At 32.9% G+C, this 12,500-nt stretch overlaps 1 protein-coding gene across 1 annotated transcript in view; it reads left to right on the forward strand.

The window, feature by feature from the left end:
- LOC125039910 overlaps positions 1-12,500 on the forward strand; it is a 53,914-nt gene that overhangs the window by 5,032 nt on the left and 36,382 nt on the right. The window contains exons 2-14 of the mRNA XM_047634280.1: positions 3,632-3,723; positions 3,868-4,005; positions 4,454-4,648; positions 4,775-4,813; positions 5,009-5,120; positions 5,341-5,471; positions 7,897-8,041; positions 8,181-8,276; positions 8,934-9,013; positions 9,227-9,279; positions 10,045-10,210; positions 11,980-12,035; positions 12,170-12,251. Of these exons, the coding sequence (XP_047490236.1) occupies positions 3,637-3,723; positions 3,868-4,005; positions 4,454-4,648; positions 4,775-4,813; positions 5,009-5,120; positions 5,341-5,471; positions 7,897-8,041; positions 8,181-8,276; positions 8,934-9,013; positions 9,227-9,279; positions 10,045-10,210; positions 11,980-12,035; positions 12,170-12,251 (1,380 nt within the window). The 5' untranslated portion in view covers positions 3,632-3,636. The remainder of the gene's footprint in view (positions 1-3,631; positions 3,724-3,867; positions 4,006-4,453; positions 4,649-4,774; positions 4,814-5,008; positions 5,121-5,340; positions 5,472-7,896; positions 8,042-8,180; positions 8,277-8,933; positions 9,014-9,226; positions 9,280-10,044; positions 10,211-11,979; positions 12,036-12,169; positions 12,252-12,500) is intronic.

Consider the following 12,500-nt stretch of genomic DNA (forward strand, 5'->3'; position numbering starts at 1 on the left):
TCGTGTCTAAAGGTGGAATTACGTTTCGGGAGAAATATTAGAGCGTGGCATTTGACACATGAGGCTCTGAAAAGCTGTAGGTGTATCAGTGACAACGTTCAGGGGGATTTTCATTTGTTTTGTTAGAACGTATGCGTTTTCCATCGTTCTTTCCTTTATATGGTTTCAGACTTTTCCTTCACTCATTTCCCCATCATCGTCAGACTTTCTTTGTATGTCCTTATTTTCGATAGTCATGTGATGGGTCTTTTGCATCTGTTGAAAATATGTGTGGTTGCATTTTGTAAACTAACTGTCAGCAACAGTTTTGCCTTTTGGAGTAACTGTCATAAACTTTTAGATTATCTCAGCTACCTTTTGACTGTTGTTTTGAAGTAACTGTCATTGTCAGTAATTGTTATGAAGTAGATATGTTGGGCAAAGGATGTTATTGTTCTTGTGCTTTTTGAGTAAGGATAAGATTTATTAATTATCCAGCGTAGGACTGAGCTTAGACACAGAAAGGTAAGCAGTGGTGACCTATGAAGAAACCAAAATAATATGGCTTTGCAAGTAATTCAGGCACTGTGAATTGACCATGAGGACCATAACCCACTCATGAGGGGATGTTATCTGATATAAGTGGGTTAAAATATTGTGTTGGTGGCATGGCATATTCCAAACTACCTAACCAGATCGAGCTTAAAGGCTAGATAAAGTCATAAACTGGTTGTTTGAAAAATTATTTGTGTAACCATTGCTTCATCTAATCAGTGCTAGCCTAACCTAACTTCACTTTGTCTTGCCTCGCCTCGCCTCATCTTGATCTGAAGTAGTCAGATGTTAAGACTTATCTCTATATAAATAAATGATATACAATATATAGGAGTAGAATCTAAATAAAACATGCATATATGATTAATATATACATATATATCTATATTTATATGTATCATATATATGTTGTATATATAATATACATAATATACATACATATAATATACATATATATGAGAAACATAAATATGATATGCATACATATAGTATGCATACATATAATATGCATACATATAATTTGCATACATATAATATGCGTACATATAATATGCGTACATATAATATACGTACATATAATATACGTACATATAATAAACGTACATATAATATACGTACATATAATATACGTACATATAATATACGTACATATAATATACGTACATATAATATACGTACATATAATATACGTACATATAATATACGTACATATAATATACGTACATATAATATACGTACATATAATATACGTACATATAATATACATTCATATAATTTACGTACATATAATATACGTACATATAATATACGTACATATAATATACGTACATATAATATACGTACATATAATTTACATACACATAATATACATACACATAATATACATACACATACATACATATACATACATATATATACATATACATGCATATCCATGCATATGCATACATATGCATACATATGCATACATATACATGCATATACATACATATACATGCATATACATACATATACATACATATACATACATTTACATACATTTACATACATTTACATACATTTACATACATACATACATACATACATACATACATACATACATACATACATACATACATACATACATACATACATACATACATATGATATAACACACATACATACATACATACATACATACATACATACATACATACATACATACATACATACATACATACATACATACATACATACATATGATATAACACACATACATACATACATACATACATACATACATACATACATACATACATACATACATACATACATACATACATACATACATATATACATATATACATACATACATACATACATGCATACATACATACATACATACATACATACATACATACATACATACATACATACATACATACATACACACATACATACATACATACATACATACATACATACATACATACATACATACATACATACATAAACATATACACACAAACATATACATATACACACACACACACACACACTCTCATATATGACACAAAAACATTGTCTTCACCTCTGTATGCACGGCAAAGTAGAGCTGAAATTCTGGAAAAATGAGTGGCCTTACTCTAAGACCGGTGAAAATTTTTCCTTTATTTGTGGTGTTTTTGTTTGTGTCTGCAGATTGTCTAGTACCAATGACTGCAACTTTTTGTCCTTTACAAGAATATTATCTTTAGTTTGCCCTAATTTTGTGCATCCATAAAGATTAACCACTTTACACTTGTGGAGCTAATAATGAATAATGTTATGAAACAGGAGCTGCAGTTAATACATTTAGTGTTATATCTTTATATCTTCCTCAAAATTGCATATTACATATAAATCAGAATCTTCATTATGAGGTAATTAATTCTTTCATAGTTGAATTTTTTTCATAGGATAATACTTTTTTTCTATTTTTTTCTGTTCTGTACATCATATTCATTATGTTATCAAACTAACATGTGTAATTTCTACCTTTAAGGGCTACAGTCATTTAGAAAAGTTATTTCCTGAAGTTCAAAATCATAATTATTTTTTGTCATTTGCTATTCAGAAACCCACATAGGTGCCTGATTAAAAATGTATCTCATTTTAGGCTAAACGATCTTCTTAGTTGCTGCTGAATATTTAAGATTAATATGTGACTTAGTTTTATGGAGTTTTTTATACAAAAGGATTAATTCTCCCAAAATAAATTATTTGGGACATCAGGAATGTAATATATGTCATTAATTTTGGAATTGAGAGATAGTAATTCTTAAACATTTTCTGAAATTATTTGCTTAATGGTAAGCAGTATGTAATGATAATCAAAATATAATCTTGCATAAATGGATAATGTTCAATTTTAATCTACATAAAATTGTTACTCCATATCATCCAAATTGAATAAATTTATTTACATGTAATATTTGGTAATTTAGTGTCTGAAAACATATGCACACACACATGCACGCACACAGCTTCTTTGATTGTTTTATGTCACATTTTATTTGCCATGAAATATGTATCAATTAATTTGTCAGTTTTTCAATCCTTTGTATAGATTATTTTCATGTTGAAAAAGAAGCAGAACAGAAGATAGTAGGAAAGTAAAATTTATTAATGAGGAACACAAGTAAATCATGCTTGTAATGTTCCTACTGACTTAAAAATCTCATAGTAAGGCTGCTGACACTGCCACTCAGCAGCAGTTCATCAGCAGTCACACCACTTCAGTGCCGTTGCTTCCCCAATCTGGGTCTGAGAGTGCCTCTTTTTTTTTATTTTTCATTTTTGAGGGTAACCTTTCTGTCCTTTCTCAGAGTTTACTATCAGTCACTTGTTTATTTATAATTACCTGTGTATCTAATTGTCTGTGTTTAGTTTCTTTCATTGCAGCATTTGAGAAATTGGCATTTTTGTTTAAGCTCATCTACTGTATTTTGGATTCATTATTACAAGAAAAGGTATTTGTGATTATAAATCCTTACCCAGTAATTACTATGTATAATCCTTAATTGTGTTTTTGTCTATTTACTATGTACATCAGATTTTTTGTTTCTTTCATTTGCAGGAAAAATGAGTGGGAAGTCTAAATGTGTACTTACAGAAAATGGCATACTGGAGTTGTATAGCCAAAATTTACAACATTCTATTAATGTGCAAGTAAGTTCATTGCTTTTTTATCTCTTTCTCTTTTTATGGCTACCTCACAATTTCAGTTTTACATATTAATTTACCAACTTTGCTTAATATAACATCATCACAAGCAGTTATCAAAATATTTCTTATCAAATTTCTTGTTTTCAGGTTATCTTCGTGGCAACTAATGACATGATGTCCTACCTCCGTTTATCTGACGGAAAACATGTCTCTCCTGTTGTTTTACTTGTGAAGAAAGATGGCAAACCTGGTTTCGGTGTTGGCGCTGTTCTTACTATTCATGATGTAAGGGAACTATAAATTTTTGGAAGATCAGCTCTTGTTATGCAAATTAGGAAGTCCTTGGAATGTCTTTCTTAGTTTTAGTCTTGGGTTTTGTCAGTTTGCTTTTTGGTAATGGCTCGTGATCTCTTGCTTTGATTGCATAGAAAATATCTTTACTTCAGATGTAGGAATATGGGATTAGAATTGCTTAATTAAGAGGGAAGAACTTCATATTAGATTTCAACCTTAGTCACTTATTGAGCTTCTCTAAATTGATATCTTTTTATTAAGATTGATGTAGATCTAGCTTTTATTGAGGTATCTACAGTTGTTAGATATGAATTCTTGAAGAAGGAACAAAAAAGTGTGGATCTAAATGGTAACCTTGCCCATGATCAGAGTGGTTACATAATGGATTCATTTAGATATTGTTGTAAAATTCTATATAGGCATCTCTTATCTCTTGCAGGTTGCAATGCATATAGCACCAGGGAAAGCTGATAAAAATGAGAAAGACAGTAACTTGGTAGAAGTTGGCTTCAACCAGGTGATTATCAAAAAGTATAATATACTGCAAAGTCAATCAGCTGTTGGTAAAATCCTTGGGTCTTTGGATCTGTCTGCAACATATAGGGATGCTATCCGACATATCCAAGAGCCATTAGTAAGTAGCATTTTCTGATGTTTTTTATTTTACTTTTTATATATGGAAAATTTGAATTTGATTTATGCCATCTTGCAAAGATCAATACATTTATTAATTTTTGTGTTTGTTTCCTGTTTCCTGCAGAGAAAAAATGATAGTAAATTTGAAGCCTATATTAAATTTGTAAGTATATATAAGAGGTGATATGTTATATTTCTTTATATATTTTCAATAATCATATATAGCATTGATATAAAACTTCAGTAATTGCAGCCAAAGACTAAATGTGAAGATAAGATATTTGCATTGAATTTTGAAATGAAGGTGTTTACTTTTTAATAGGTTTAGTGACTAATTTAACTTGAACGTTTCCCTCAGGATGCTAGAACATGCAAGCAACTCATGGCTGAGGGTGAAAAGGCACGAGAAAAGGGGAACTACTATTTTAACAAAAAAGATTTTAATCAAGCAATAATCCATTATGATATAGGTATGCATGTTATATGTATAACAACATTTTATTTAAGCTCTCCCAAAATTAAGATAATACAATTGATTTTCTTTATCAATGTGAAATAATTTGTTATATTTGAATTTAATAGATTAGATGGATTCCATCTAAAAGCCAAAGCAAAAAATAATCAAAAGCATTGTATATAATCACTTCTGTATGTCTTATATATTTCTCATCTATTAATTGATCTCGGCAGCAAAGAAAAAGGACCCTTACGATCACCGGGTTTGGTCTAACTGCAGTCAGGCTCTCTTTAAGGTGGGGCAGTATGCCTATGCTGAGTCGGATGCCCTCATTGCCATCAAGTTGAACCCGTTTCATATGAAGGTATGTCTAACCGTTAGGTCAAGTTGACAAACTACAATCTCTCTCTCTAGTTGTGCATCCATAGTAGACATAGTCTTATTTATTGCTATCACCATTGTCTTCATCATTCTGTTATAATTGGCTGTCTTGATGATCATTATGACCTAGCATCGTCATCTCATATGAGTAGAGCCATTGCTTTATGCTGGTGTCATTATTTCTATATTTATTTTCACATATACACCTTATTTTATTTGTCTGTTTTTTTTCGTGTTTCTATAATCTTATTGTGTGTAGCTAGCACCTACATACAGTAAGTTTGAAGGTTTTGAACCATTAGTTATAATATACCATGTACTTCAAAGACTAGCAATTACTGTGATTGAACTTAAATCTTTAGTCAGATTATTTTTGTAGAATAATATGTTAACCCATTGCTGACACTGATTTTAGTTTATTATTTTCAACACAGATGGCTACACAAGTGCTTATTCACCAAAGTGTCAGTTACTAGTCCAACTAATATCACCTGCTTACACTTTTCTTTGATTTTTTGGGAAATGTCACTTTTTATTTTCTATTGTTGTTAGTATTGTTAACGACATTATAAGAATCATAATGTCAGTGATTATAACAGTATCAATATTAATTAAATAAGAAAACAAACAAACAAACACAAGTTAAGGGGAGATCTGGTGAGGTCACATAAACCTACTAATTGACACCTTGGTGACTGAACCCTTGTGGAGCCATCTATGTGTAAAGATGATTTACAAAGCAAAATTATAGTGATCATGACATGTTCCTAGTAAAGTATATTAGCTTATAAAATTAATTGTAGGATGATGATGATATGATGGTAAAAGTGTTAAGTGTGAACACTTTTGTGACAGAAAATGGCATTGTTCTCATTCTCACTATATCCTTCTGACTTTAGATCACATATTACTTTGAGAACATGGTATTGCCAATGAACACAAAATGTCATTCATTAAGTATTTAATTAATTGGTCATTATAAGAGATTTATATAGTTTCAACTACAACGAATTCAACACGTTCTTGATTTTCTTTCAGGGTGTTTAATTCTCCTATTGATTTCATTTATCTTTATCACGAACATCATGCTGTTTATTTCTACTCTTATTAATAGCTTGGTTGCTTCCTTGCCTTGACCCGACTTTACTTTCCTTATTGCTTCTGTTCACTATGAGAGATGGCGTGCCGTTCCCATTATTTGGTTGTTTGCAGTTGTTCACACAATAGGAATAGGCATAACATTGTTGCCTTTCACAGAGGTCACATATTCTATTGGTGCTAGAACGGAGCTTTTAACAGAATTTTATTATAAATTTATTGTTGAGTATAGTGCTAGTATCTTCCCCATATCATAGTGCACAAGGATGCCAGATATAACCCAGATGATAGTAGGTAAAAGTAAAATGTTTTTCATTCGATTGGCAACTTTTATTTGAGTTGGTGTGACCCATGGTTACATCCATTAATTAATTTAGGACTAGGGTTTAAGCTAGAATCATTGTTTGCATATTGATCACCATCTAGAAGTCACTGGTATGTTCTGGTTTAAACCCAGGCAATCCTGTCATCTATGATAGAGATTTGTAGTTATTTATACATTTTCCCATCATTTCAGTTCACTTCATTTCATTCAGCATTTTGGGATGCCCCTTAATGAAGTCTTACATAGTCTGACATGCAAAGCTAGACATGGCAACCACGATATTTCGGAATTTTGTAGCATTTTGTAGATTAAATAAAATTTTGGACCCAGTTGGGTCCAGACGAGATGGGTCATCTGTTGAAGCTAATCAAATGGCACCTCGAGGGTGAGGCATGAGATTGACGCTGAGCAATATGTCAAACGCATTAGCATGATTTCTGTAAACTATTAGCCAAGGTTACATCTGCAGACCAAAGTCTAAATTAAGTGTTCCACATGGGCTCTATGTTGGTTCAGAATCATTGGCCTGGCGAGAGCCTAGATGATGAGATAGCTGACATTGTTGACTTCCAGTTTGCCTCTAGAAGTCACTGTGTGGAGGTCACCACCAGCTTCTAGTCCCCTCAGGACTGGCAGGCTGGACATGACACTGCACTCAGTGCTTGTTGACATGCATCCTCTTCCCCCTCTCATACACACGTGGAGTTACAAGTACAGATTGCCATAGGTACATAGCAGAAACACATATGAAGACTCATACATACACACTTGCACAGACATAATTACATATTTACACACATACAAACAACTTTGAAAATAGTCCCATTATAAAGGCGTACAACCATGACCAGGATAGCTGTCACCGGCATGAATGCTGGAGCTAGTCATGACACCTATAGATGTGTCCGTCACGACAGATAGATTTTCTGTGACGGCAATATGTATGACTGGCAATAAGTGGTTAAGTCTACATTTTTTTTTGCAGGCCTATTATCGAGCAGGACAAGCTGCCACAAAACTGTACAGGAAATCCATTGCAGAAATCTACGCACGCTCTGGTATTTTAGCATGTGGCAGCAGTCCAGAACTTCTACAATTATTAGAAGAAATACTTAATCCCTCAAAAAAAGGTAAGCCAATTTGCAAGTTGAAAAAAAAGTAAGTAAAGTGTTCAGGGAAAGAAATGTCATAATTGTACTCTAATGCATAAAACTGTAAATTATACATGACAAACTGCAAATGATACATGATCTGTTTTCATCCTTATAGCCAATATAGAAATTGCAGCAGCATCATTAACTTCAACCAGCGTCTCCGTTACTGGCAAGTTTGAACAGGAATCAACCAAACATAGCTCTAATACCTGTGAGTATTTTATAAAAATGTAATCAATATAAAGTGTGGTTGCAGGTGTGAGTATGGGAGTATGAGTGTGAGTAAGTGTGTAAGTGTAAATGTAAGTGTAAGTGAAAGTGAGAATGTAACTGGAAATATGAGTATGTGGGTGAGTATAAGTATAAGTGTAAGTATGGTTGTGTGTTTGTGAGAGAAAATGAAAGTCCAAGTTTAACCCAATAGCGACGGGTCACGCCTATAGGCGTCATAACAATACGCCCGAAATGTGGCGTGCGGCTGTCCTCCTCGGCGGCGTGCCAAAGCGCCCCGAGGCAATGATTCGGCTTGATGTACCGAATTAATGCGCTCAGAGTCGGCGTGTTGCCGCGGTTCGCCAGAGCGTAGTTTTTTTTTTATTTTCTATACCCGTCGCCAATGGGTTAAGTGAGTGTAATTGTAAGTGTGGGTGTTGGTGGAAATTTTTGTGTACAAAGATATGGATTAAGGCATTATTGAGATTGCCTCAGGTTAGGCCCATTTTCAGAATCTGGAAATATTTATTTGGTGAATAAAACATATTGAGACAAAGGATTTACTCAAAATATATTTTTGTGATGGAAAATGTGTATATGAAATCTTTACTTAATTTGATTTTAAGATGTTTTTGAAATTTTATTTGTGCTTCAGCCTACATGTACAAAGTGACAAAGGGAACGCAAGCTAATATCGTGGAGGTCACCATACATGACAAATGTGACTATCAAAAAGTATGTAAACCTTTTTTTTCTGTCTTCTTCTTGTGAGGATTTGAGGGTCTGTTCGGACATCTTTGTGTTCATATATTTTAATTTTGATAGTTGTGACATCTTTGTGTTAAGTCTTAACTTGGATGGGACATTTTTGTATTAAATATTTTAGCTTGGATATCCACTAGATCTGAGCCTCACATCTTAATATTTGATTGACTTATTTCTTTACAGGGAACTGGGAAAAAGACTAAACAAGAGAAGGGATCAAAGGAAAATCTAGTTCAGTAAGTCACTGTGTCTTATGAATTTTGGAAACCTGTACACAAGTGCATAAAATCTTTGTATGGATGATTATACTGATTATAGATTTATTGCTGTTATAATTACATATGCCTGGCAAGGAAGATCTTTTTGTACTGGGCTGGATAATTGTACGTGCAATAGTATGTATGCCTTCAGTCTGGATTATGTTATGACAGTGCATTAACCCAATGCTGCCAGGGATTGGCATGTGTGTACATGCCATGCCTACAGTGGGTTTATTTTATTAATTGTCTTAATACATAGATAGATCCATGTGTTTAGTCACCAAGGAGTTATTTATTAATCCTAACTCTCACCTGTTTACCTTTTTCCTTGATTTTTGGAAATCTTTTATTTGATTTTATATTGTTTTTTGTTGATTTATTGTTGTCAATAAACTAATAATTATAATACCAATAGTAATAATAACAGTATCAATATCAATATAGAAAAATAAATTTTTCCTGAAGACTCAAGGAAGGGGGAAATCAAGTGAGGTCATGAAGACTACTTATTGGCTTCTTGGTGGCAGAGTCTTGTGGAGCTATCTATGTGTAGATGCATTTCACAAGACAAGACCTTACATTATCCTGATGGCATTGGGTTAAGAAGTAGTTGATTTCAAATAATTTCTCATCAAATGCAGATGGCCAGAGGTTTGGTATGAAAATAAGGATTTACTGTAAAAGCCAGCTTGTTTCATGAATATTATTGATGTTTCTTTATTCTTTCATCTTCCATTACAGTATCGGAGGATTAGCCCAGCTGGAGGAACGTTTAATGAATGAAGTACATGAAATGTGGGATAAAAGTGAAGAGACGGAAAACAATAAGCAGAAAGGTAATAACCATGAGAAGGAGAAAAAGGCAGAAGAAAAGCGAAGAAATAAAGTAGAAGAGATAGGAAGACTGGTAAGTGTTTTACATCGCAGGTTATTTGTGTCAGTAATGCTTTTTATACATTGCAGGTTATTTGTTGTATCAGTATTACTATTTGGTATTGCTTGATTTACTAGTATTCAGATTTGTAATTGTTAGGTGGGCTCTGTCACCAATTATCTCTGGAGTAAAAATAAGAAATTGTGTTCCATGATCCCCACATATAGCAACTCTCATTGTATGGACAGGTAACAAGATCTGCTTGATAGTTATTATTTGGTTAAAAGAAATAAATAAAAAGAAAATACACAGTTCTGATTTACAAGGCATTAATATATATATATATATATATATATATATATATATATATATATATATATATATATATATATATATATATATATATATATTTACACAGTTGATAAAATTCCTAAAAGATTGACAGAAACTGTAAACAGTTATAACAGCCATATCTTATTAAGCTGTTGACTTTTGATTTTACAAGGGATTAAGAAAGCCTGAACTGATTTGAGTTGACAAATCTAATGTAAAAATTCACATCTTATGGCATTTTTGTGCAGAGTAGACATTATTTTAATGGCTTAACCCTTTAATGTTGGGAAAATTATGTGCTCAATTTTAAATTCATGGTGAAATATCTGCACATAGATGGCTCTGCTAGTGCTTAGCCACAAAGGAGTCAGTTAGTAGACTTTGTGACCTTACTGAATTTCACCTTGTCTTGAATTTGCGGAAAAACTTTTTTTTTTATTAATGCTATCAATATCAATGGTATTATTTCTATTATAGACATATTACTATAATGTTATTGACATTAGTGACAGTAATATTAGATACCATAAAATATTTTTGGAAATCAAGGAAAAGGGAAAACAGGTGAAACCGCTAGTACTCATAACTGCCTCATTGGTGAATTAGTAAAAGTGGAGCTATCTGTGTGTAAAAAACAATTCATAAAGTAACTTTCAGTGGGCATGGCATGTAAGTACATGCCATACCTGTTAGCTTTGGGTTAAAACTTGTTTTTCTGCCTATTGGATCTGGCCCATATGAACTCATGTACTGTATCAAGACCCTTTGCAGTGTTGTTGCTCTTCCTGCAAATCAATATTTTTTCCTTTCTTGGTCATTTTGCCATTTGTTATTCTGTATCAAGATGGTAATAGACTGTTTTTGTTGAAAAGACAAACTATTATCTTGGTAGGTAGACTACAAGTCTATGCTTTAGCAATTATAGTAAGTTACATTATGTTAATTGTCATTTTTTAATACTTTAATTTTATTTGATGTTCTGTACCACACCTTGTGATACTTCTGACAGCTGGTAAAGGATGTGTTACAGAATGTTGGAAATAATAAAGATCCCATTATGAAATGCCCACTGAGTCTAATCTTCCTCTAAGAGCTTTGTGCATGCTTCACAAGTCATTCCCATCACCTTGTTCTTCAGTGGAATATTTCCTGGTGTCACAGTCCCGTCCCCTCAGCCCTGAGCCAAATTTTTCATGACATCACATTTCAGTCACCTTGGCCCTCAGCCATTCAGCCACATTTTTCAAGATGTCACATTCAAGTTTCCTTGGCTTTCAGCTAAATTTTTTCATGCAGTGGGGTAATTATATTGCAGTTAATAGGTTTAATTCCACTGTACCAAGCTTCTTTTAGGTTTGCTATTTCAATTCATGTGGTGGTTTTCAGTTAGGAAGTTGCATTTCATTTTATATGTTAAGAAGATTTACATCAAGTAATGTGTTTCCCTGCACTTTTTTTTTGCATTATAGGAAGAGAAAGGCTTCACTAATGAGTACTTCTTGGAGTGTTTACAGAAAGCGAGAAGGTAAAGTAAATAACAAGTTGGATTTTTAAATAAATGACTCATGTGATCTTTAGTTATCTTTGCTGACACTTTGTCTTTACCCGTAGATAGGAAAGTAGTTTGAGCTTTGTGAGTAATTTTTTTTTATGATACAGAGCATATGAGGACAGGAACTTCATGAAGGCAGTGATTTTATTTCAACAATGCCTGGATGTCTATAGTCTTGAAAATGTACAAGTAAGTGATTGTCTTTTACAGGGACTATCTCTGTTCTAGGTTGTTTATATTTGAAAGCATATGTGAATATGTTGTGCACACACACACACACAATACACATGCGCTCCATAATTATTCAGCTGTTTATTTTTTAAAAGTTAACCCACTCGCCCCAGAATTTTGCGCTCACAGGATTAGTTGCCAACCCTGTGGGCCCCTACTACTTCTCACGCACAACAACAAGCCAAATATCATTTTGATGCTCAGAAG

This window comes from Penaeus chinensis, chromosome 28 (assembly GCF_019202785.1).
Source record: "Penaeus chinensis breed Huanghai No. 1 chromosome 28, ASM1920278v2, whole genome shotgun sequence".
Taxonomy (NCBI): Eukaryota; Metazoa; Arthropoda; class Malacostraca; order Decapoda; family Penaeidae; genus Penaeus; species Penaeus chinensis.